This window comes from Lipophrys pholis (genome assembly GCF_963383615.2).
Source record: "Lipophrys pholis genome assembly, chromosome: 3".
Classification (NCBI taxonomy): Eukaryota; Metazoa; Chordata; class Actinopteri; order Blenniiformes; family Blenniidae; genus Lipophrys; species Lipophrys pholis.
Window position 1 is genome coordinate 4749855 of NC_137627.1, and position 25881 is coordinate 4775735.

The 25881-nt window shown below is 45.1% G+C and overlaps 1 protein-coding gene across 1 annotated transcript in view; it reads left to right on the forward strand.

Annotated features, from left to right (window-relative positions):
- Positions 1 to 223: 223 nt before the first annotated feature.
- Positions 224 to 25881, forward strand: part of LOC308107617 (ephrin type-A receptor 4) — a 71471-nt gene continuing 45813 nt past the window's right edge. The window contains exons 1-3 of the mRNA XM_080460038.1: positions 224 to 443; positions 1983 to 2050; positions 4910 to 5573. Of these exons, the coding sequence (XP_080316164.1) occupies positions 347 to 443; positions 1983 to 2050; positions 4910 to 5573 (829 nt within the window). The 5' untranslated portion in view covers positions 224 to 346. The remainder of the gene's footprint in view (positions 444 to 1982; positions 2051 to 4909; positions 5574 to 25881) is intronic.

The following is a 25881-nucleotide window of genomic DNA, read 5'->3' on the forward strand; positions in this document are numbered from 1 at the left end:
GAGTTGGCTATTTGGGGGGTGTTTAACGGGGGCGGTTAATGATTATTTGCCCCTCTCTGTGCTCCTGTCTACGACTTGGATAGACAGGGTCCGCGTAAGAGCGCACAGGGAAGACCCGCCTCCTCGCTGTGGAGCGCTTGGTGCGTCCTCTCTCTCTCTCTCTCTCTCTCTCTCTCAAACCCATATTCCACAGGGACAGAAAGAGAGAGACTGGAGAGAGAGGGAGCGAGCGAGGAAAGGAGAGAGAGAGAGAGAGAGAGAAAGAGAGAGAGCGAGAGAGGGAGCAGGACCTGGGAGAAGAGCAACGAAAGAAAAAGAGAAGAGGAAAAACGGGGCAACGACACAAATGGCACTCATGGCAGGGATTTTGTTCACGGCCAGCTTTCTTATTTCTGGGATTTCTACATTTGTTTCGTCGGCACGGATATACCCCCCGAATGAAGGTAAGGCTGTCTGGATGAAGAGAAGTGACCGCGGACTTGCCTCTGGCGGCAGTTCCGTGGCCCCTGCAGGAGCCGCGATGAGTTCAAATGAAGGGAAACTCCTGATCTCGTGCTTTTTACGCAGCGACTTTGGCATTTTTCTTTTCACTGTTTGAAGCGAACCGGAGCGAGATGTCGCTGTCCAGAATGCGCATCGGCTTGTCGTGTCTCCGGACTTCTGGCTTGGATCGTGCGCCCAGCCGCCCGAGAACACCGGGAGTACTTGTAGCCCTGATCTGCGCCCGTTTCTGTCGGGAAGGTCAAACCTCCGCGATCACACGTCCAGAAGCATCCACACACTCGATTTGTATGGAAAGATAAGTGAACGTGCCAGTCAGTGGCACATATCCGAGAGCCCGATAATCCATCAATTTCTGAATTGTCGGCTGCGATCGCTCCTGCTGTCACATTGTGTTTTGGCTTCATGATGACTGAAACCGACTCAAAAAAAAGTTGAATTGTGTTACGCTTCACATTTACGGATAATTAGATTAATATTTCCCAATTTCCCAAGTCAGTGCTCTGCTGTCTGTTGAAAGTGACCAAACACGACAAACGGTTGAAATTCAGTCTGTAAACGCACAGCGAGCCTCGGAACGGTTTCCAGGGCTGCTCGCTCCGTGTCCCGGAGCGCAGCGCATCCAATTTCTAAATGTAAGGCCTCGAGCGGAGTTTCTTGATTTTTCTGCAACAATTAAATTCATTTCGAGTTAATTTGTTTATTTCAAACGACCTGGTGAGATTCTTAATGGGTCCCTTGTGGAACTGCCATCCTGCCAGCCACGTCTCCATTCATGCACCACGGGCTCTTTTTAGTTAAAATCGAAAGAAAATGTATAATAACAAACGCATTATTTCTAATAAATTATGAATTCTACTTATACGTCTGTCACCATGATAAATGTAATACATCATGCTGCGACCCAAACGTCTTTACGCGCGATGAATCCAAAACAACGTGAAATCACTGGCGCACAGACCTCCTCTGAAAATTTCCTGACCAATTCAGCTTTATTTGTTAAAGTAAAGCTGCAAATCTGCTCATTTTGTGCTCACCAGTGCTTAAAATCCTTCGTAGGGGACATTTTTAAATGCTTTTATCTTCGTCAGCCACCAACTTCATGCGCAAAGAGGCTCACAGCCCACAGCAAGCAAACTGGAAAAAAAAAAAAAATCCTTATTTAAAAGGCACAGGGGGATTCTTATCAGTAAAAACGAAAGTTATTTCTGAATGAAAATCAACATCTGTTAAGGAACCAGCTGAAACACTCCCCTGCATCTGTGGCCTTCAGTTTTGATCTCCTATCTCTCTGATGTTCACCGTTATATTTTTCCTTGCTGAATCCAGTTAGCAGGTATTTGTAATCAGGATATAAGACAGGAAGCTGTTTTCTCTGCTTCTTCCTCAGAGAGTCCTGCTCATAATTGGATTATTCTGAATACGCCAGTGCTGATGCGCTGTCGACGGCCTCGCTCACTTCTCCCGTTCTTGTTTTCCAGTCACGTTATTGGACTCCCGAGCTGTACAGGGGGAGCTGGGATGGGTCGCCAACCCGACAGAAGGAGGGGTGAGTACTGCAAAGAAGTGTCCCCTTGTTAGAATGTGGGGTCCCCCATTGAGCATAAAATAGAGAGATGATATCCATTATTGGCAGGAGTCTCTGGAGCTCTGCACTGGACGGCCAAGTCCATACACAGCACTCTTTGATAAGATCTTGTCCTGGTGAACCCTTTATGGGACTATCTTTGTTGGGGATTTATTGTGCAACAGTTGGGCTCTTACACTGATGGTGAGGTCATTTTGTGCACCAAAATATGGATCAATATGAAATTTTCTTGTGTATTGCCAGTGTGTGGAACACCTTCCAAGACCCCATGGGGTCCCAGAATCCACTTTGAGAGCCATTGGTCCGTGAGCAACCCCCTCCACTCCCCCCAAACCCCTGCTCCTGTTTCCCCAGGCTCCCCTCCTCTCTAACCGCTCTGTAATGGTCAGATGCAGGGGCCGATACTGCAGCGGGTGTCAGGTTTCCTGAATAGACGGTGAATTGAATCGGTCTTTGTGGAGAAACTTTATATCCCTTTACACCATTGAGTCGAAAAGAGGGAGAGGGAGAGGGAGAGAGAGAGAGGAAGAGAGAGAGAGAGAGAGAGAGAGAGCGAGAGAGAGAGCGAGAGAGAGAGAGAGAGAGAGAGAGAGAGAGAGAGAGAGAGAGAGAGAGAGAGAGAGAGAGAGGAACCTGGCAGCTGAGAGGGAGAGATAGAAGGGGGGGGGTTCTTTGGAATGGATGAATGAGGGGGGTGAAAGTGCAGAGAAGTTCAGCTCTTGCTGCAGAATGACCGGCAATAAAACAACAGGGAACGGGGTCGACCAAATGCACCATCCCTCCCTTGAATAGGGGGGATTGACGGTGGCACTGATAAGAGAAGGAATGAAGCATTGAAATGAGCCCACAGTGTCTAGAGATTTAGAGAAAACTGTGCACATATCAAACCTTAAGCAAATGTATTTTTGTTAAAATAGTGATTGCTAAAGATCTGTTCTCAAAATATCAGCCAAATTTAGTAAACATCCATAGCCTGGCCCCTTCAGTCTTGCAATATCATTTTGTTCCACAAGGTGGTGCAGTGAGTCACTCACAACAATAGAAGAAGCATCATTAGAGGAAAAGCAGAAAGCTGAAGCTCTCTGCGTCTCACCAACAGCAAACTGAGGGACAGACTGTACAATACAGTGACTTCACACAGCCACCTGATACAACGAACGCCATGAATCAGCGAGAAATCACCTATTTGTTCTGCCAGTATAGACATGGTGATTATTACGAGTGGGCTTCGTTAACATTTCATAAAATTAATACAAATCAGCGACAACAAAGCCAGCTAATGAAAAGCACGTTCAAAGCTGGTTCAGCTCATGCAGACTTTGTGTGGCGAGCCTTTCCAAGAGGCTGCCTAGCTCAGGTCCTCTTCTCTGCCTTTTTATCGCTAAACTAGTGATTGACAGGGTCCGGGCAGCCCCGGCAGGCCTGCATTCACCCTCTCATTATGACCAATTGGCCTTTTTCTCCCTCTTTCCTGCTATCGGGGGAAAGGTGCGGCTTTATCGCAGCGTCGCTTGATTCCCACAACAGAAAGGGGTTGGGCGGTGGGGGAGGTGGGGGTTAGGGCTCGGGGAAGACAAAGTGGAATGGAACAGCCAGGGACGAAAGACATTTTCTCAAATGTTATAGGTGCAGCTATGTTTAGCATTATCTCGCTCTACTCCAGGGAAATAAAGCTGTAATCCAGATATCTTATGTTCAGGCATCAAATCACATCTTGCGGTCCAACCTGTATCTCACATTGCCCCATTATGGTTTCTTCCCTTTAGTAGAGTTTTAAAACTATTTGACATTATAGCAGCCACAAGGCTTGTCTGCTCTTGCTTACAGCCCAGCTCAGTCAAAGACTCTATTTAAAACACATTGTGAAAAAAAAGAACGAGAGAAGGAACACACTTCTTTGAGCCTCTCAAGACATGCTTGTATTTTCTCAACGGCGCTCTGTCGAGAGGGGGACCTTTATCATAAATAAAACAAACATTCACTCCAGGCAAAAAAAAAAGAAGAAAAAAAGAAGCCAGACCCGCTCTGGATAACGTAATCCATGCACCCCACGTCAGCGTCTCCCTCTTTCTCTCCGGTGAGTTCACGCTAACATTAGCGAACATGTGTGCCACCGTCTCCTCGTCCCCGATCTCGCATACAGATGTGAAGCAGGCGCACATTTAGATCATTAGCATTTATTTAAGGAACCTCCTGCATCAACATAATCCAGCGCTTGGGATCTTACTTGGACTTGAACTGTCCGGTTCTTGCAGTGTGTGTGTGTGTGTGTGTGTGTGTGTGTGTGTGTGTGTGTGTGTGTGTGTGTGTGTGTGTGTGTGTGTGTGTGTGTGTGTGTGTGTGTGTGTGTGTGTGTGAAGTGGATTTTGTATACCACTCCCCGAGTAATTAAACTGATGGCATTACTGAGGCATAAAACTAATTACACATTTCCTTTCTCTTAGTTGAAGAGAAGCAATGAATATTAATATCTTTATGATTCTATATTTGGACCACACAATTCTTTTAGGGTCCGTTCATAAAATATGCATTAACTTTAGCCATCAATTAATTACAGTGCTGAGACTCCAATATTGACTAACAAAATACTCCTCTGCACAGTAGAGTAAGAACTAACAGACACTGATTTGTAATTTCTTCATAACTGGTTTTAAATGATTTGTGATCCTTTTCAAATGTTCTCAACCCGTAAAAATTTTGCTGGAATGCCTTTATAGGTTCCTCTTGCTGCGTCTTGGCTTAAAGCTCCAGTGCTTCACTGAAAGCTTATTAAAGTTTGAAAATCTCCTTGTAACGTATCTCTGTGTGTCTTCTGTCCAGTGGGAGGAAGTGAGCATTATGGACGAAAAGAACATCCCGATCCGGACGTACCAGGTGTGCAACGTCATGGAGCCCAACCAAAACAACTGGCTCCGCACAGACTGGATACCCCGAGGAGGTGCCCAGCGCGTCTACATCGAGATCAAGTTCACCCTCCGGGACTGTAACAGCCTCCCGGGGGTCATGGGAACCTGCAAGGAGACCTTCAACCTTTACTACTACGAGTCCAACAATGACAAAGAGCGCTATATCCGTGAGAACCAGTTTGGCAAGATCGACACCATCGCCGCAGACGAGAGCTTCACTCAGGTGGACATTGGTGACCGCATCATGAAGCTGAACACGGAGGTGCGGGACGTGGGTGCCTTGACCCGGAAGGGTTTCTATTTGGCCTTCCAGGATGTTGGGGCTTGCATTGCACTCGTTTCCGTCAGGGTCTTCTATAAGAAATGCCCTCTGGCTGTGCGCAACCTGGCCCAGTTTCCTGACACCATCACTGGAGCCGACACGTCCTCGCTTGTGGAAGTTCGTGGCTCTTGCGTGGATAATTCAGAGGAGAAGGAGGTTCCCAAGATGTACTGCGGGGCGGACGGAGAATGGCTGGTGCCTATTGGGAACTGCCTTTGCAACCCTGGATATGAAGAGCGCAACGCAGAATGCCAGGGTAAGGGACTGACATTTATCTGGTGTTTTTTTTTTGGCTCGGTTCTTGATTTATACACCACTCTCTCTGCTTAAATCCTGCCCACTCTAACAGTCTCCCCACCTCTATAATTTTTTCCCCTCCTTTCTCTGTCTGCCTCTTTGTTTTTACTGTCAGTGTTGTGTTTTCTTTGTCCCTCCCTTCATGGATTCTCCCACCTTACGCTCTGTTGGATGTTTTTATCTCCTCACACTCCTTCTCCCAACAGTCTCCTTTCCAGTGTCTGGTTGGGTGATAAAAGCAATGATGACTGTAAATGGAGTAATTAGCAGGCCCGCTGGGAGGCGTTGTGCAATGGGATGCATCTCAGGAGGATTGCTGACACCAGTAGAGACGAGGGTTGAGCTCCAACTGGTTTGCGTTACCGCTGTGTCCTTCACCCCCGCCAACCTGCTATTTCTCTTATTCCCATTGGAATCAGAAGCTGGGCAAGAGAGATAGACAGCTTTAGTGGAAGAGAAAGAGGGAGAAGTAGTTTATGATTCCAAGCAGGTAGGAGAAGAGTGGAAGTACACAGCTGTGAAATGGGGTTGAAATAGTGCTATTTGGTAGGAGGGAATGGCCCTTCGTGGACAATTATACTAGTCTGAGCTTACCATGATCCTATACAAGGCTGTTTGATGAGGTTTTAAGGTCAGAGCAGAGTGTCTCCTTCACCATTTCATTCCTGAGTCCCTGCCATGTTGGTGAATTGAAAGCGTTTGCTCTTGATTTCCAATGACGCTGTTGATAAATGGTGTTTTTGACAAAGTCAGCTCTAATTGAACTCACTTGTTTCATTGCACCCACAACATTTAATCTCATGGTATATGGTGGCTCACCTAATTGTATTCAGCAGCTGTTTTGTGCATCATGATCAGCACTTTGCCAAGTTGAGGCACAGTTGTAAACTGGCCAGATTCATGGATGCCAAATCTGCCATGATGGTTTATTGGGAGAAACCCCACCCGGCACCACCACACACAAAAAAGGCAGTGAGCCACAGCGGTGAGGGGTCAGAGGCTGGGCACGGGTGATTAACAGTGGGATGGACCACTACACCTCTCCCAATTTACGAGGGAGCCTTTATCTTGGGGGACTAATTGCATGACAAACAGGTCTGGTGATTTAGAGGGTACCAGCGGCTTGCTTAGGGGGAGGCGAAGGGGTTCAAGTAGTCACAGATGGGCTTGTTGTTTGTGTGTGTGTGTGTGTGTGTGTGTGTGTGTGTGTGTGTGTGTGTGTGTGTGTGTGTGTGTGTGTGTGTGTGTGTGTGTGTGTGTGTGTGTGTGTGTGTGTGTGTGTGTGTGTGTGCGCGCATGTGTGTGTGCACCATTAAATCGAAGAAACAAGTATGATTGGTATGAGCTGCAGGAATTCTCTTGGGATGTTTCCCCTTCTCCCCTGTTGCTGATGGATTCGGCCAGGTTTCTATCCCCAAGGGTCGGCTTCAAAAACGCGAGGAGTGATGGGAGGGTTGAGGGAAAGGGAGCAGAGTGCAGCTAGTTACAGACTTAAAGTAAACCTCTTCTGGCAGTCTATCTTGCAATTTTCCATAATAACCTCTCATGTTTCAAAACCCTGATCTCATTCTGTGTGTCATAGGTTGCATTCGCTTGCAACAATGGCATTGACTCCTTATCTTTCCCCTTTAATTCCAGTTGAGATAAATGGCTGTTACAACTCAGAGAAAGCAATAAAGGCTTTGGAACCTTTGACTTTATATGACTAATGCAGTCTCTCAGTGTTTGCCAGCCTGGCAGTATCACTGTTGCTTTTCAAGCCAATTTATCCATTTACTCAACATATCACTGCATCTGCCAGAGTTTGTTTAACTTTGCATTGCCAGTATAGCCACTTTATTCACTTTAAGCTTCAATTACACTCTTTTGAATTTTTCTTCTTCCAGTCTTTCTCTTCCAGTCAGACGCTGGGCATTTCATGCAGTTTGGATAGCACGAAGTGTGACGGTGGGCCAGCTCCAACGGCTGGAGGGTTAAAAGGTGCCGGCCACTGTTGGACTTCAAGTGTGCTGATGAGCTGGTTAATATTCCCCAATGTGACAGGCTCTACAGGAGAGGGGCTTCGCTCCTTTATCCCTCTGTTGACCAAGGGGCTTAAACAGAAGCTTGTTTTGGGGGAGGGTGGATGTTAGGGCAGAGTTGTGAGTTTAGACATTGTTGTGGGTATTTCTTTTGCATATTACAAACTTTAAACTATGTAAATTGTCGATTTTTAAACGACTCTCCTTCCATAGGTCTTCTGCTATAGCCCTACTGTGAGCATGTTCACATTCTGGTGTGCTTCAACTTGTCTTGTATACGTGCAGGGTTACAAGGGCACCTTGGCCCCTGGTTCCCAGCCCAGGATGAATGGGCTCTCCTCGGTCATTGTTTTGGGACAGCAGCAGAGCCGACCGAGGCTGGCGATGTTTTCCAGAGGAGGGGGTAGCTGACGGCGCATGGAGGATCTGTATTCTCCACCCCTGGCAAGAGGTCAGGGGTCGCCCCCTTCTGCATCCATCTTACTGCTGCGTCTGACAGGGTTGCAGATCCAGGATTGATTAAGATGTCAGGGTTTTGACAGCTGCGGTGGGGGGGGGGGGGGTGTGAGGGTGTCTGCGCTTGTGGTTGACTCAAGGTGGCTGGGGTGTACTCCCGGGGCCAAGCCCAGAGGGGCAACCAGGGCAGAGAGGGCCAAGGGGGCCCCTGATGTAAAGGGTAAGGGGACTCTGTCTGTTTGCGTTTGGGATCCCTTTCCCTGTTAATCCCCCCCCCCCCCCCCCCCACATCCTCTGCATGTAGGGCGGGGGTCAGGGCATCCTTCGCTCCTCATCTGGTGAGGGGGCTCCTACTGCCGGACTGCAGCAGTGTTGATTAGGTGGTGGGAAGAGGAGATTAGTGAGGACTAGGTATGTCATTATGGTTGAAATGATAATTACCTTAACTGCCTTTTGTCTGTGAGGGAGGGAAACACATGACCGCAAGCGTGCCCCCCTGCAGCTGCTTTCTTTTCCTGAAAAACAAAACAAAAAACCTCAGCAGAGCAGCATTGTGTGTTTTCAGGAAAATCAGCAGATATCAAGTTGTGCATGCATGCGGGTGTTTACATTGAAACTGTTTGCTGGTGTGTTTGTCGAGGATAGAGCTCGGCTGAAGTGTGAAGGTGACAGGCCTTTTTGACACAGCAGAATGTTTGTTAGCTCACGGTTGAGCTGGAAACCGATCCCTGACAGCCTTCCCCACCATCAACACACATAAAAAGTGTTTGTACTGCTGTCTTTCATTGCCGTTCCACATCTAGTTACAACTACAACCAACCCAGATAACTGTAGTGATTTATTTATTTTTTTAAGGGGTTCTACCTTTTTAAGAGGGAACAGGGGTGTCAAACCACTTAAAACCCAGGGGCTACATACAACTTTAATCTTTTCACGTGACAACACCTAATCCGTGAAAAAAAAAAAAAAGGAGTGCGTTCACACTGCAGCAGCAGACACATTGATAACGATGTAGTTAGTATGCCGGGCCATGGGAGGACACTGTTGCTTGTTTTAATGAAACCACAGAGACATGTGTGCAGAGAACAATAAACTATAAATGGGAAAAAAATGGAGAGAATCTGACATCCGTATGGCCTGATGATGCATCGGATGCTATCATGGGTGAGTCTCAACTATTAAACTGCTGATATGGACGATAAAACTAGAATACAGACCGCGAGTCAAACCACTACGAGTCCGCCATGTTTGCTTGCAGAGGCTTGAGCGGAAGGAAGTATTTTCAACGAGAAGAGAATGTAGCGCAGTAAGAGCGCTCTGTATTGCAACCGTGAAAGAATCTTTCCACCTTGGGAGCCGCTATAAAAACTTCCGCACACTGGTGTCGTGCAAACGGACCCCCCAAAAGTGAAGAAAGTTTTGCGGATACACACGTTCGCATTTTTTTTAATGGTTTCGGTGTGAAAAGATACAAACAACATGATGAGGAAATTCACATTTAGTCTAATCTTTCAAAAAAAAAAAACAATAAAAAAAAAAAAAGTCCTATAAATATGCAGCATTTTGCATCTTTCAACATTCGTGTTCTGTTTGATAAATTCTCACAGTTTGGCTCTGATGTCAATTAGACTTCATTGATGAGGTAACTCGCGCTCATTGTTTCACCGCAGATCTAAGCTGATAGATTGCTAGTCTTACCAAGGACAACGTTTCAAGTGAAATCACATCGCTTTTGTGTTTTGCATTTACACAGCAATGTTCTGAAAACACTAGCAGGTGCTGTCATTTGTTTTTGTGATGAAATCACTCACACGGACGCAGAGAACAATATGTTATGAACACTAACAATAGCCAGTGTGGAGGCCGCCATTGTTATTGTCTATCAACTCACGCATGTGCAGAAGAATTATTGACCACGGCCGTGATGCGCATCCGCAGTAGCAGCGTTTTCCCTCGTTTACACGGAAATGAAGTCGGAGCATTTTCAGAAATGTCCACTTTGGGACCCGTACCGTTGTCACGTAAACGAACCCCAAAATGCAGCAAAAGTTCTCAGTTTTCACTGGTAAAAATCCTAAAATCGCTCCTCTGATCTCCAGAATTCCCTTCAAACCTGTTTGTTTGATCACAGGGCCTGATCGGGATGTCAGTGTTGGACCTGAGCCTTTTCCTCACCTTCCCCATCCCACCCTCCTCTGCTGCCTCCCCCTCACTTATTATTCCCAGCAGTCTTTTGACCGAGCTGGAAACTCTCATTGGTATTGGATTAAGAGGTTTTCAGGGATGAAGTTTCTCTCTCCACTCATTGTGTGTGTATATATCTGGGTCTCTCACACCCCCCCCCCCCCCCCCCCCCCCCCCCCTTCCTCTGTTGACAGTGTTAAATATGCACTTGGGAGCATCATTCTAAATTCACCACGTAATTCTATTTAGCCCGCCGGTCCCCTGATGGCTTTAAATACACACACTCGGTCCCTCGCTTTCACTTTTCTGCCCCCTCCTCACTCCTTTTTCCCCCCTTTATGCTTCTTCGTCCTCGAATGAGGAACGGATGAAGCATTAGCATCCTCTATCGGTACAGAATCCCCCCTCGCCTTAGTCTTTTCTCTTTCCTCATCTTTTTTTTTTTTTCACCACAGGATTTCAAGAGATCTTTCACCCTCTCTTGCACATTTCCTCCTCTCCCTCTTATTTCTTCCTCCAACGCTGGCCATCGTGGTGGTTAGTGTCCGTCAGCCCGTCTCTGACTGCAGCAGAGGGAAGTGGGCTGAATAATGAGAGTAACATTCAATGGAGATGAGCAACACTGAACTTCATCGCCCGTCACTCTTCTCGCCGGCGTGCACAAAGTCCCCCGTAACAAAATCACTCGTGTCTGCAGCCCGAGCGTGCACACGCAAAACTCCTTCTGCAAGCGAGCGCCAATATTTATTCAGATTTACCTGATAGACACGTATGAGCTGCACACACACACACACACACACACATGCACACGCAGTCTTTAGTATGCCTAAGCACACACTCAGAGCCCGAGCTGAGCAGCAGACTGGAGGTGAATGTACTCATCACTCTCCTCACCACCAGAGAGGCTCATTTTGTGCTGCTGAATAGAGACGAGGAATCTATTACCAACGGAGAGCAGCGAGGAACAACAGATAGAGAAAGAGAGGACAAAATGTCTCATGAGCAGTCCGCCCTCCCCTCTCTCCCTCCCTCCCTGCTGAAATGATTTTAATTTTTTTTATTTTTATATTCTCATTTCGCCCCTCAAAGAAGGAAAATCCGATGCACACAAATCTTCTCCTGACGTGGTGGAAGGGGAAGGAGGAGGAGGAGGCGGGGGCTGATGGTGGGGCGGATGGGAGAGGGAGGTGGTGGCGGTGGTAATTCAGCCGTCATTAGCCGAGGTGCTGAAATGTTTTTCCTGCCCGGGCTGCCGTCCTGCCGCAGTGTTTGTTCCCCTCTGCAGCTCTCGACACTCATCACCCCTCTCCAGTTCTCCTGCCCCGCTCAGGGCAGGAAGCCACCGGTGATGGAGTGCGACCCGGGGCGAGGGCCGGAACGCTCTCTCCAGCGCCACCTACGCCCGATATCCATCGCATAGCTCGTTCGTCGCCGCTTCCCATTATTTTTTTCTCCCCATTGAGTACTTAATCTTTTCTTTTTAGGATGTTCTGCTCAGTTCAAGGAGCCGATTGCAGGAAAAAGTTGGACGGGCTTCAAATTGAGATTTTACATGTGGAAAATGCATTGTGGAAACTTTTACTTTTCAATACAGTGATAGTAAGTCATGTTCTTATACCTGCATGAAGAGTTGCGTGTAACGCAGAAAATAGAATCACGTTTTGATTTTTCCATAAAACATTAGAATCACACTAAAAATGAGAGGTTGGTTTTTTTTTATTAATGGAAAAGTAATAAGCATCATGGATAAAAATTCCATAAGACAATTATAATAAATTAAATGATAGAAATAAATGCAAATCTTTGAAAGATAAGAACGAATATTGACAATAAGATAATTATAATAAGAATAAGAATCAAAAAGTCCCAAACACTAAACACTAAATGAAATAATACTAAATATGGAACACCTGAAGTTATGTTGAGAATAACGTGCACATACTGAAAATAACATGAAACATTGAGATGAAAGACAATTTAAAAAGTATATTATGTCCAATCTGCGATAAAGTCAACATTTTACAAGAAAAACTAAGATGTCTAGAATGTGATGTTGTGTAATCCCGGCATAAAGTGGGGAAAAAAAGGACTAAATGTCAATAACAAAGTCCAAACGAGAAACTTTTGAGAGTGAACTCAAGCAGGGTTAAAGATAAAATCTTGGAGAAATAAGAGAGCCATAAAGACACACTATTGTGAATAAAGAAAAGAAAGTGACGTCCTTATACGGCTTCATTTCAACCCCTTCATGATAGAATTGTCTTTTTCTTGAAAATGTGGAAGCGGAACTTTTCATCCCCGTTCAAATGATCTTAATCTCATTTTCATCATAACACTTTTGATTATAAACATTAGCTATGAAAAATTAATGGCAAAATCAGCCACATCCTTTCCTTTATTTAGGCTCCAGCTTATTAGCTTCAGTCACACTGGAAAAAGTGAGCGAGCCAGCCTGAAGTGTCGGTCATTTTATTGCATTAATTTGACTTTTGGTTGAGCGTTTGGATGGATTTAATGAGCTGGGAAACGACTTCGGAAAGTGGCGCAAACACTTCCAGTAACAAGTTGGAGGAAGAAAAAAAAAATTGATTTTAATACTTAATGAAGGGAGTTTCCAAGTGTGAAAGTTCTGGTCAAGATCACAGTAAAGTCAACAAATACATTTCATCATCTGAAAACCATTATCCAATAGAAAACCATCTCCAATCAGTCGGTTGAGCAAAATCCCACATGGAAGGTGCATTCAGAGATTCTAGGTCTTTATCAGCTGTATTTAAGAGTCAATGCTGTCGGCTTTACCAACATCCGTAGAGTAGGTGCCACAGAAGTGTCAAAGTGGATGGTGGGTGGGGGTGGGGGTGGGGGGGTTTGGAGGGGATGATAACGTTTCGCTCTTCCCTCGCCTCTGCCCTCGTCTTTCTGCCGCAAAGCATCCTCTCTTTGAAGCCCGTGATGGGAAGAGGGAGCGATTAAAGCAGTCAGCAAGCAAATTAGCATGTCAAAAGGCCCTGAATCAATACCCCGGCTTCTCTCCGCCAGCACAAGCCCGCGGTCCTCCCTCTCCTCCCTCACCCCTTCCCCCTCCGTCTGTTCCCCTCCTTCTCCCTCCATTTTCTCCTGCGCACTCTTCCCTCTTGCTCTCTTGCCCCCTCTCTTTTCTCCTGCGCTCACTTTCTTTCAATATCCCTCACCCTTTCTTTTTTTTTTCTTCTTCTCCTCCCTACTCGGCTGGCAGGCGGAAGGGGGAGATGGAGAGGGAGAAGGGGGCTTGTAAAGAGAGATGGACGGATGTATAGGCAGAGAAAGGCGGATGGAGAGGGAGAAGTGGACAGCCATCAAGTGGGCATGGGTGGACTGTTTTGGAGATAGAGAGAGAGGGGATTGAAAGAGGGGGGAGAGAGAGAGAGAGAGAGAGAGAGAGAGAGAGAGAGAGAGAGAGAGAGAGAGAGAGAGAGAGAGAGAGTGAGAGAGAAGGCCCCTGCCACCTTCTTTGTGCCGACAGAGAGGCAGAACGGACCTCTCTCGCCAAGAAGAGTGAAAGTGGAAGGAGATGAGGAGGGAGGGAGGTAAAAAAAGCGAGAAAGAAAAGAGACACACACACACAAAAAAAAAAAAAAGCACGAGGGGGGAAGTGAAGTGGAAAGAGATTTAGTTCCAGTCTGGCAAGCGTGCTTTTTTTCTGCACTTCATCTGACGGTTCACCATCGCACGGAAATCCCTTTGATCTGGGGCAATATGCTCCTGATCGCGTGTGTGTGTGTGTGTGTGTGTGTGTGTGTGTGTGTGTGTGTGTGTGTGTGTGTGTGTGTGTGTGTGTGTGTGTGTGTGTGTGTGTGTGTGTGTGTGTGTGTGTGTGTGTGTGTGTGTGGAGACAGGGGTGTATCTGTGCGTGCTGTATTTATTCTGTGCATCTGTCTCGGCAGGCATATCGTGGCCTGTATCATAAACCTCCATTAACGTTCCAATCTGTTAGCGCGATCAGAACACGGAGACAAAGCAGCCCGCCGGCTCCCTCGGACCGGCCGGCTCGCCCTCGCTCGCCGACAATGGGAAGCTGATTGCAAACACCTTGAAAATGTTTTATCTTCCCTCTTCTGTCTCTCTTGCCTGCTGATTTCTATCTTAAGCTCCCCTCCGTCCAATCCTAGGTGGTCTCCCCCCCCCACCCTCCACCCCCGGGCCAAGTTCAGCGGCCAAATCAAAGGCTCCGCAGCAATCAGTTCGGGGGCTACGACAAAAAGCCTTGCAATAAAAGGGCCGCTATGTAATCTGATGGGCCCTGAGTCTGGACGCAGTGCCCATTTTAATGAGCTGAGATACCCCCTCTTTTCTATAATCTAAGCGGCGGAGGAAATGACATACCGAGTCATTATTCTGAGAAAAAAAAATAAAACAGGCTGTGGAGGTGTGATTTGAATAAAGACGTTCCTGTAGGTTGTGTCGATGGAACAGGTGGCATCGGTCCTGGATGTTTGATCTACACTCAGGTCTCTTGTAAGACTCTTGAAAATATGGCATTCGTTGCAGATCTGTGCATCTCTGCGACAAACTTTTTCCGAAACATCCACAACAATGTGTTGGCGGATTGTGGTTCTGTGGTTCTTCTGCACTAAAAGCCTTAGAAACGTATGAATAGACTCAAAACAGCAACAACGGCAATTAAGATCCCAATGTCCATTAACGTTGTTTGTTCAGTCCGTCTTGTCTTTCGTACATATCGAGTTCAGACTTCAGTCAAATCTTACGAGTTTGTTTGACAGATTGAAAACCCAAAAATGCTCGACGTTAAAGACGCAGACCATTGTAGACAGAGCCATCTGTCCGTCTGCTGGGTTCATTACGGGGGTAATTTGTGAAGTTTCCAGGGAGCTTACAGATGTGTGTCCACAGAGTAATACCACTGATGACCTGTGGGGGCAGTGCAGACAACGGTAACGGTGAAGACAGAACCATCTTCAAATGGCAAAGTTGAAAACGTGAGAAAACAAATGATTTTATTTTTAAACACTACTCAGGACACAAAGTGCAAATTAATCGTTCTTAATCCAAAAACATTAACCAATTTAAAAGATATAGTAGAAATCAGAAGCATGAACGCAAAACAAAAGAAAAGAAAAACAACAGAGTCAAAATCTCAAAGGGAAAAGACGTCGCCGTTGTTTATTTTATTGCTTGTATTTATAGTAAATAATATCATTATTGCAATACTTAACTACATGACTGAACATGGCTCTCTCTCTCTCTCTCCTTTTGATACTACAGCTTTCGGTGGGATTTTAACGCTCTCCTACATGAAATGGTGTTTCCATCTGACCTTGTTACTTAACATCAGCATTAGCAGAAAGCGCTGTTTGCCTGAAGAGCAGCAGTGTTTCCCAGAGAACAATAGCTCTTGTTTCTGTCATTTCCGTGTGACGGGAATATGAATGCTGTTGTGTCTGAATCTAATGGTGGCGGCTGCCTGCATGTTTAGACTTTTGCTTTGCTTTGGTTTATTTCCTAAAACATAATTTGTTGATGAGTTTCATGCAGACAAATGCAACCGATTCCTCGAACCGTTCACGATCTAACTTCAGATTCACGAGTCAGTTTGTTAGCATTAGCAGGCTGTCAGACAGATTTTTTAAATATAAACTAAGGCTGCACGACATTAGGTGAATGTGTGATGTTGAATATTGTGATCAGGATATGATGTGTGATGAATTCAAGCATTTAAGTAGATAAGGTATATATGATTAAGATCGCTTCTGCCAAATAACAGTGTTCTTTCTCTTGCCCAGATTTACATCACATGTATGTCTGTAGTTCCCATCAGTAGTTTTTTTTTTTTTTTTTTTGTTAGGACTGTCAACCTCACGTTTTTAAAAAGTGTTAAACATTTGTGAATTTAACGTGATTAATTGCACATTAATTTCAAGTTAAAATGGAAAAAGCTTCTCGTTGCAACTCTTCAACAACGCCTCACAAGGTGGTAGTTTTTTGAAAACACTGCTCCTGCACATGTTAACACAGTAATCTAAATACACAGGTAAAGGCATAATAGATGCCACTTTATATGTGAATTATTTAGTTTGATACATTTAAATTTTGGTTAAATACACCCAAAAAAAAATGTTTTTATGCACATTACCTTTACATAGAAAACATTATTTTCTTCTAAAATGTTTTCACGTTGGTGGTTGTTTGGTTGTTATAATTATCGAATGTGAGACTCAGAGGTAGCAGGGTGTTACTTAATTGTGTATCTCACATGTGAAGTCGTCTGATTTGTGAGTAATGTGATTTGTTGTAGACACACATCTAAATTAAGCAACAGACTCCCAATGACTATCGAAACAGAAAATCCCACTACAGGTATTTGATTACTAATTACAGTACCGAGCAGAGGTGCGTGTTCGTAATGAAAGGGAAGAACATGCACCTCTGTGCAGGAAAGCACATGAGCGCTCATTCCACACAAACTCTGACACGTGTGAGTATCTTTGCTTTTAGCCCGTAACTTTGAGATCAGGTGGCCGACGTCCCGCTGCGATGCGTATGCTCACCGAAATGCAAACTGCCATGTGTATCAAACACGCCGTGGGGCGGCCTGCGAGGGGTAACCTCTCCGCGGGAGAGCTGAAATGTAATTTGGGGATGCAGCGGACGCTCTCTCTCTCTCCCTCACGCCGTCAGCCGGCGGGGATCCGACTCCGCAGACCTCCAGCCTGAGGTGGAGGTGCGTCCGTGCCCGGGCTCGTCTCCGGGATTAAAGCCTTGATCTGTCCTGATCCGCGGCGAGTCGTCAAATGCTGCTGCAAGAGGAGGGGATGGGGTGGGGGTGGGGGTGAAAAAGTGAGATCTCTTAAAGGTTCACGCTACGGGAAGATTTGTGAATGGAAAAAAGAAAGTGAGACAAGGAAACAATTGAAAGAAAATGATAGATATCTGTGGCCGTGTGTGTGTGTGTGTACAAGAGAGAAAGTGGAGAGGATGATGAATTGATTCCTGTCTCGAGCTCCTGACAAACGGCCGGAGATGTGAGAGGTGAAGCAGGGGGTTGTGGGTACTGACGCCGGTCGTCGGCTTTGAACAAGCCTGGCGCGGCCGTGTCACGACCTCCGGCAGCTGCGGTTGATATTACAGTCACCGTCACTCGCACGTGTGTGTGTGTGTGTGTGTGTGTGTGTGTGTGTGTGTGTGTGTGTGTGTGTGTGTGTGTGTGGTTGCAGTGCCGTTTCACTCGTCTTCGAGTCGAGGGAGCACAGAGCGGACGGCTTAAGCGCTTCGTTGCAGATAAAGACCGAGAGGCCAGATCTCGTTTCTTCTTCCTGCTGTGGGATGAAATTAAAATGTCACGCGATACGTGCTGCATTCTTCGTTAACTGGGAAGTGGGAAAGTTCCCACTGCTGAGGACGGAAAATACAAGTGGGAACTTTCCCAACCTGGAAAACGCAGCAGGATTTGTGTTTTTATTGAGACTGTTTCTCAAAGATCTGCTCCCTTCTCACGCCGGCATTAGTGGAGCCTTAATAGTTTGTCAATGGTTTTCACAGCAACGTTTAGAAAACAATCTCTGTTTACTGGTAAAACCGTGCCCTCATGAATTAAATTCAAACTTTAATGTCGCGAACATTTCCAAAGTGAAAAATACAGAACATGATTTACTGCGTGAGTTCGTCTCTGGCGGCGGTACAAGGCGGCGGATAAAAATCAGAAGAGATAGTAGATGAGGAGGAATAGAGATAGAGATAATAGAGAGTATGAGAACGTCCAACAAATCCGTTCTGCAAACTCCTCCACACGCAAACACACACTTCCAGCTTCGTTAGCCTCTCGCCGTCATCGCCGCTCCTGCGTCTCCGTCCTCACTTCAAAGCTAAATGCTAAAAACACATTAGCGGAGTAACCCTGCCCGAGCGGCGGCCATTAACCTCCAGCTTCTGTTACACACCCCTCGCCTGCGGGGCCTGGTTCAACCAGCGTGGGGGTCAGGGAGGCCAGCGCATGCATCCACTCCTGGGAAGTTTACAGACACACACACACACACACACACACACACACACACACACCAAGACATACGAGTCGAGGGGAGGGGTCAGCTATCACTCACACGTCAGCAGTGACCTCGATGCTGTTTTGAGAGAGAGGAGAAAGTGGCATTCGGGGGGGGGGTGGACATCGAGAAAAGGTCAAAGGTCAGAGCAGTGACGGGCACAGCGAAGACCATCAGAGTGTCGTCGGGCTTGACATGAGCCGTCGAAGAACTAGTGACCCAGCACAGTTTTTAATGTACCTCGACAGAGCGCGCGCACACACACACACACACACACACACACACACACACACACACACACACACACACACACACACACACACACACACACACACACACACACACACACACACACACACACACACACACACACACACAACTCGTATAATGCAGCAACACAATGGCATCTGGAGCACGCACACACACACGCACACACATACACACACACTGCACCTCGCGCACAAACACACACACACACACAATAGAAGGTGTTTTTTTGAGGCCCCAGACAGGCTGTCGTCTGCGAGCTACAAGTAGATTACCTAAACAAACAAGCTAAAAATACCTTCCTTTTCACCCGTAAGTCGACCCCGTCCCTCAATCCGCCCTGCCTCATCTTGAAAAAAAAAATAAAAAATCTCCCGTCAAGGTTGATGTTAAACTTGCCCCCGAGACCGCAGACAAGCGGGTAATTAAGGCCGTGCTGGTGTTTCTTTGGGCTTAAGCACTGACAGATGTGTGTGTCACGTACTGTATGTCCCATGTGAGGTGTGTCTGTGGCGTGTACCGAGGACGAGACACTTGAAAGCATAATTTTTAATAAATCAAATAGATATATAGCTTATATCAGCACTACACAGTAAAAACAGAAACTACTTCAAATGTTCAGTCATGTGTTGTTGTTTGTTTAATTTTTTCAATTAAGCATCACGAGGACAGGTCACCTAACCCTAACCCACAAAAAGAGTTTGAGAAGAAGAAGTTTTTTTTGTTTTATTTGTAATCAGCTAAGATATTTAGCTTTTGCCAACTTAAATCTTAGTGTTCATGGTGACCCGTGTGCATCTAGCATATATAATATTTCTTGTTGAATCTTCATGCCTTTTTTAATCCAATTAGCATCTTACAAAACTCCCCCTTCAGCTCCAGTCACAGAAACAGTTTGTACAAAATTGTTCTTAAATGCTGCTACTGTACAGTAAATGGTTCGCCAACTCATGGCCTGGCATGCCTACAATGTTTTCAGTGTTTCTTTTAATTCAGTATTTCAGTATTTATATTAACCATCAACCAAAAAAAGTAAAAAAAAAAAATTGTATTTCGTCAGGAAATTGAAATAAACTAATAATCTATTTTTATTTAGAAAAAATAACAATGTCTTAGTTGAGAAATCAAATCTTTTTTTTTTTAATCTTTTGAATTAGGAAAATATATTACAGCAGCTTAAACCTATAAATGTGACAAGACCTGGGGTGTCAAACGTATTCTAGGTCAGGGGCCACATACAGCCCAATTTTATCTTGTGTAGGATGGACCGGTAAAATAGTGCCATAATAGCCTTTAAATTCAAACTTTTAAGTTTGTGGCACAAGTCTTTTTTTCTTTTTTTTTAATTTGATCAGTTATCACCAAAAATTGCTGCAATCTCAACATAAAGCCATTTGTCATGAAACCTTCTGGTGCGAATTAGAGTGACATGTCCAACAAACTTCTCCTATAACCGTTGTTATACGACAGCTTGGCTTCGAGGCTGGTTTAACAGTGACAGGGTTGCGGTCTTTCATGGCAGCATAACTGATTTCTCAGCTCGGGTCTTAGTGTTCTGTTGCGTTCGTTACTCTTCAGAAATTTGTTTAAAAAAAAAAAAAAAAATCAATGTTTCCACTGAAATCTTTACAGTTGGCTCGGTGGGTTTGTCGGCCAAATCGCAGCCTCTTGTGGGCCAAGTTTTGCCCCGCGGGCCTTATATTTGACTCTCCTGTTGTAGAGGCAGTTTGCTTGAGTTCTGTTTGTCTCCGGCTAAAAGCCGTCGTTCCTCCCGTCAGATCGAAGCTCCGTGTCAGTATCAGGCTACAAAAGGTTTGCTTTTGCTCCGGGCTGCGTGCTCGCTGCCGTCGACGTCACATGGTAACAGTTTTCCAGTTGCATTGTACCCACCTGAGGACACACACACACACACACACACACACACACACAGACACACACACGCACACACACACCTGTGAAAGGAAGGATTTAGAGGCCATTCAAGAGCTGCACCGTGAAGAATTATGAAGTCATCATTCAAGTGTCGGGTTCGCAGTAAACGCTCGATTTTCCCACAAGAATCTTTCCAGAAAGGCCACGTTTTATGGAGTGAAGTTATTAGGAACCGCATTCGGGTAATGTGGAGCTTTATACTGGATATTATTTCTGATCGAGTGGTCATTGTGTTTGTCTTCAGGTTATTTTAATGCAAACATTGTATATTAATATGAATACTGTCAGCATTAGTTGCCAATATTTTTATTCATCAGTAATTGTCTAATTAAAAACTTTCAATAAACTAATGAATTTAGAAATATTATACTCTCTACTGACATGACAGCACTTGCACTGATATTTCCTTTATATCAAACCAACTAATTAAATGTTCACATTAGTTTATCACAGCTACTGCAGTTGATTTCTAGATAAAAATATAATACAATTTTTGGTATTAAGTCACAGAGTTTTGTAATTTTGTTTATTTTTATTGTTGTTCTTTTTTCTGTATTTTAATTCAAGCATAAGAGTCGTTCAGTTGTAAATTAGTTATTCTTGTGATTTATAGGGACTGTCTCACCTAAATTTCACAACATTTGAAGTGAAAAGGCATCATGTTTACGTTTTCATTTCAGAAAAGTTTCGTGTCGACACCACAACATTTTTGTTCATTTAAATGCTGAAAAGGATGCAGTTACCATGCCAGGCCATGAGTTGGTGCTGTTGGTTGTTTTTTGTAATGAAACCACACACACATTCGCACAGAGAACAATATGCTATAAACAATAAACAACAAATATCCAATAAACAATAACGCAGATCTTCCCATGGACAGAAAATGAAGTTGTATTGCTGCTACAGGTGACTCTCAACGATAAAACGGCCGCCATTATTGTTATTGTCAGTAAAGTTGCGCGTGTGCAGAAGAACTTTTCACTACAGCCACGTTGCCAAAGCGTAGTGACAGGGTTTCAGAAAAGTTTTCATGAAGTGCCACTTTGGGAGCAGTTCTCAAAAAGTTGCGTTTTCAGTGGCTCCCGTGTGGAAACGGAGACACAAAACAAAGTTAAAATGGACCTTGTCTGAAGACGTCGTGTCTGTCTGAAGATAATATGCATCATAATGTCAGTTCTAATGTACATAGCTGATCTGCTTCTGCTCTCGTTGTAAATAAAACTAGTTTCATTCATTTCCAGGTGCAGAATCCATGTGAGACATTGTACATTGTGCAAGGGAAGAATAAAATGCAATTAGCACACAATACGTTAGCAGAAGTGTGCATTGAGCTTGTGCTTTGCGGGGCCTCGGCAGTGATTTGTTATGTATTTGTGCTCGGCGGCGCGACACGTGGTTTGCACTTGTTTACAGAATGAGCTATGAGGCCCCATTCAGACGGCTTCCCTATCGCTTCCTCCCCCACCACTCACCTATTCTTAGTGTTTGTGTGCGCTCTCCTCACACATCCTCCCTTTTCCTGCCCTTATTCTCCTTGACTGGAACGGCTTGACTCCCCTGATTGTGTACATCCATGTGAGTGAGCCCCCCCCATCCTCGCAGAACGGCATTAGCATACGTGCTAACCTCCACCTCCCACATATCTACTGATTTTTTTTTTGTAGTTGTTCATAACTGATGTGACATGCAGCTTTTCATATTGTAAACAATGTCAGGAAAGCACGCTCCGTGAACACACACACACACACACACACACACACACACACACACACACACACACACACACACACACACACACACACACACACGGTCACCATGAGACTGGAGCCCCCCTGAGACCTTGAGGAAATTAGACCGAGACAATACCTTGACTGAGTTTGTTTACCTCCCTTCGTGCCTGCTGCGCCGCTGTCCCCGAGTGTACCCGCACAAAAAAAACCAATGCCATGGATTGCTGTTTGAGTGTGTGTCCGTGTGTGTCTTTCCTCGCATTTGCATGCAACGCACGCCACTGCAAAGTGCATCTCTATAGTCCAGAGGGCCTTTGAAGGGCTTTGTGTCGCTACCTGAGAGCGTGCAGGTGTGCAGAGGTTTGTGAGCGTGTGTTTGTGCATACATCCCTTGTCTTGTTTGCCTTTGAATTACGGTCCATTACCCACCTGCTGGGCGAATCTTGGGTCACAAAAGGTCCTCGGCCCGTTGGCATGGCGCCCAGCTTTGGGTGTTGCCACCCTTTTGCGGGTCTGGCAAGGTTGCAAAAGTGGAATCTGAGCGGCTCCCACCCAGCGCAGCCAAGTCAAACAGTGATCCATCAAACAAAGATAGATCTGTTTTCTCGTGCCTGCTCCATCCATTTCTCTGCTCCTCCGTCTGTATCTGTTTCACTCTTTGGCGTTTCATTTTCCCTACCTTGCATTCACTTCCAGGACCTTGTGTGTCCCTCTTTAAGGAGTGGCCCTGCACCATGTGAAGTGGCTGGGTGGAATGCCTTAGATTTGTGCGATATACCCATTGTGCTGATATTCCTTCTTAAGGCCAGGCTCGAGGAATTATGGAGGAAGCTGAGGCCTACGTGTCAGTAAGAACGCCAAGGCCTTGTTTCACAGGAAGTCTTCAGAACAATATTTCATTTTTTTTTGTTTTGTTATGCAGGTCAAATTGTTACAGCATAGCTGGCACCGCAGAGAACAACAAAAACAAAAATGGCTCTATTTTGGAGCAGGAAGTGCTTTGTTAGTCTGACAGTCTTACAGTAATCAAGATTTCACATTTCAAAAGTTCATATTTGCACATTTTTTTAACAGATTCTGGTTTAGATTTAATGACGAGAAAGGAATTGTTTTTTTTTAAAACTTGAACAAGTCAAGAAAAGAAAATATAGTTTGATGTGTAATATACAAAAAAAAAAAGTGCAATTCTTTAAGCGGATTTTAACATGAGACTAAGACGTATATATCAAACAATGCCACAGAGGATTATTTAAGAATTAATACTTAAATTGGGATTTTAGCTTCAATAGTTCAGGGTCTCCTTTCTCCTGTTTGGTTTTATATTTGTGTAAAATACTACTAATCGCTTACATAACAACATTAATGTCCAACCGTGCTTTTGTTAATATGGTTTTGCAACACTCAGTTAAATTCTAAAATATCTTTCTCATGAAAGCTTTTGGTTTGGTTCTATGTTTTCCATAAAAAACTGTAGAAATGCTTCATTCACAGATGACATGCATGTTTTGCTCACTTATGCACTAAATGAGCTTGATGATATTACGTCCCTGTGTTTAGCTCGTTTCTTCTTTTTGTGCAGAGTTGAGTTCTAACATGTGGTTCTTGATGCGGTGATGAACTGTGTTCACTGACAATGGTTTTCAGAGGGCTTTATGACCCCATGCTGGGATTTCATGTTGGCTTTAATCGCATTGCTGCGCGATGGTTTGAGGATCAATGTTCAACCATATTGTTCTTTTGGCTCCAAATTGTCTCAATCTATTAATCATATTCTGTCGTCGTCCCCAAAATGAATCCCACCACGTTGTTTTGAACTGGAGTGTAAGATAGTTACCAGTTTGTAGCATTACACAACTTTCAAAAAGTTTTAATTATAGCGATTTCCTCATTTTAGCACTTATTTTTTTGTTTATATTATATCACGGTAATCAAGGTTATTTACAGTTTAGGGGAAATCCCAATTCTTCTGCCACCGTATCAATCTGAAGAAGCCTTAGCAATTTTGTTCTTGTGCTCTTCCTTTGTTGTACTTTTAAATCTCCAGTATTTCCCTCTTATCCACCTCTTTGGGTGCTGCTCCTGCACATTAGTAATGGAGATTTTAATTAGCATTACATCTTGGTTGGCCCTCTCATGACGGATTGACATGGTTGAAAACACAGTTATAAATCATCTGGCTTTTGACAAACTACTGGCGACTCTTGCAAACCTCCCCCTCCACTGGCACTGACCATCGCTAGCAACAACCGCAGTAATTGTCTGCGAGGTTAGCATGTGTGTTATTAACATTGTTAACCTCTCTGGCTTTTGTTTGAGGTCTCCATTAACACGAGCAACGCTGTCGACCCAGATGTCACCGCTCAGATTTGGGGTTTCGTCTGGTTTCGCATTTGTTGGGGCTCTGGTAGCTTGTACAGGACCTTTTCCGGTCGCCGGGTCAAGGTCAAGACGTGTGTCGAGTGTGTGTCATCAATCTTGGTGATCGGTTTCGCTGGCCGTGTGTCCCTCATCCATCACGCTGATGTGTTTCCGCCGGCCGTGTGGCTGCGTTGTCGCCGTCGGGGCCGGAGGTAATTAATAACCCCCGGGTGACAGAATTAATGAGTTAACCTGCTCCACTGTCCTGCTGTTCCAGTGACAGATGCTAATGGTCAGCGGCTAGTTATCTCTGCTAATCCGCTGGTGGCTCAGGTGTAGTGATGTGGCTTGACTCTTTATCATCGGTTTTGGGACGCACAGCATGTAGGTCCCGCTCGTGACTGCAGTTTGTGGTAAACAAAGGCCCTTTTGGGAAGGTAATCCCTGCCAGCGGGAGTCTCACCTGAGCAGCAAACCGCTTTCTGCAGGGAGTGGAGAGGTGGATTCCAGAAGAGCGGATTGAATAGTGATGGTGGGCTTCTTAAGGTGCAGGAGAAGGAGAGACTCTCCTTGCCCTCAGGTCCTGAAAGCCGATCGCATCACTTTTTGAAAGAGCGGCTTTGTGAGGACGCCTCTTGACTGCTCTTCTGAAGAGCGCTCACTGTCTGTTATGACTAAAAAAGAGCGACTGAGTTTTCATCACCCGGAGAAGATAAAGCAAGGCCTTGAAAGGAAGGAGAATGCAGTGGTTTGAACTTAATTCTCTCCTTTTCTTGATTACAAGGGAGGCGATTGTTCTGCCTGGGCAGGTCTCGTTATTGTGTGCCATGTGCTGGGTGTTACATTCCCAAAGTTTTTCTTTCTTTCTTTCTTTTTTTTTTATTCAGGGGATTGCTATTGTAGTACAGGTTAGCTCTCATGCTTTCACTCCCTAGAGTATTGGGTACTTTGTTATGTGGGCTGCAGAATAGCTCGCCCATCAGGCTTCGCATGCGGGTCACTCAAGGTGGGCTGCAGTAGGAGGGTGCGTGGGTAGATGTGGCTTTATTTGGGAGCGTCTACGCTTGTTCAAAGCGCTGTTGTGTGGGTTGTTGCCACTCAGAGGAAAACTTAGCCAGGCTTTAGTTGGATTGCGCGGGGGCAGCTGTCATTGTATCATTAGTTAGCTTGCTCCTATTTCTTTTTTTTTAACACATAGCCACTGCCATCCCATTTCCCCCTCCTTTTTATGCAGTGTGACCAATTCATCAGGCAGTATCCTCAACACTCAGGCCAAACTATAC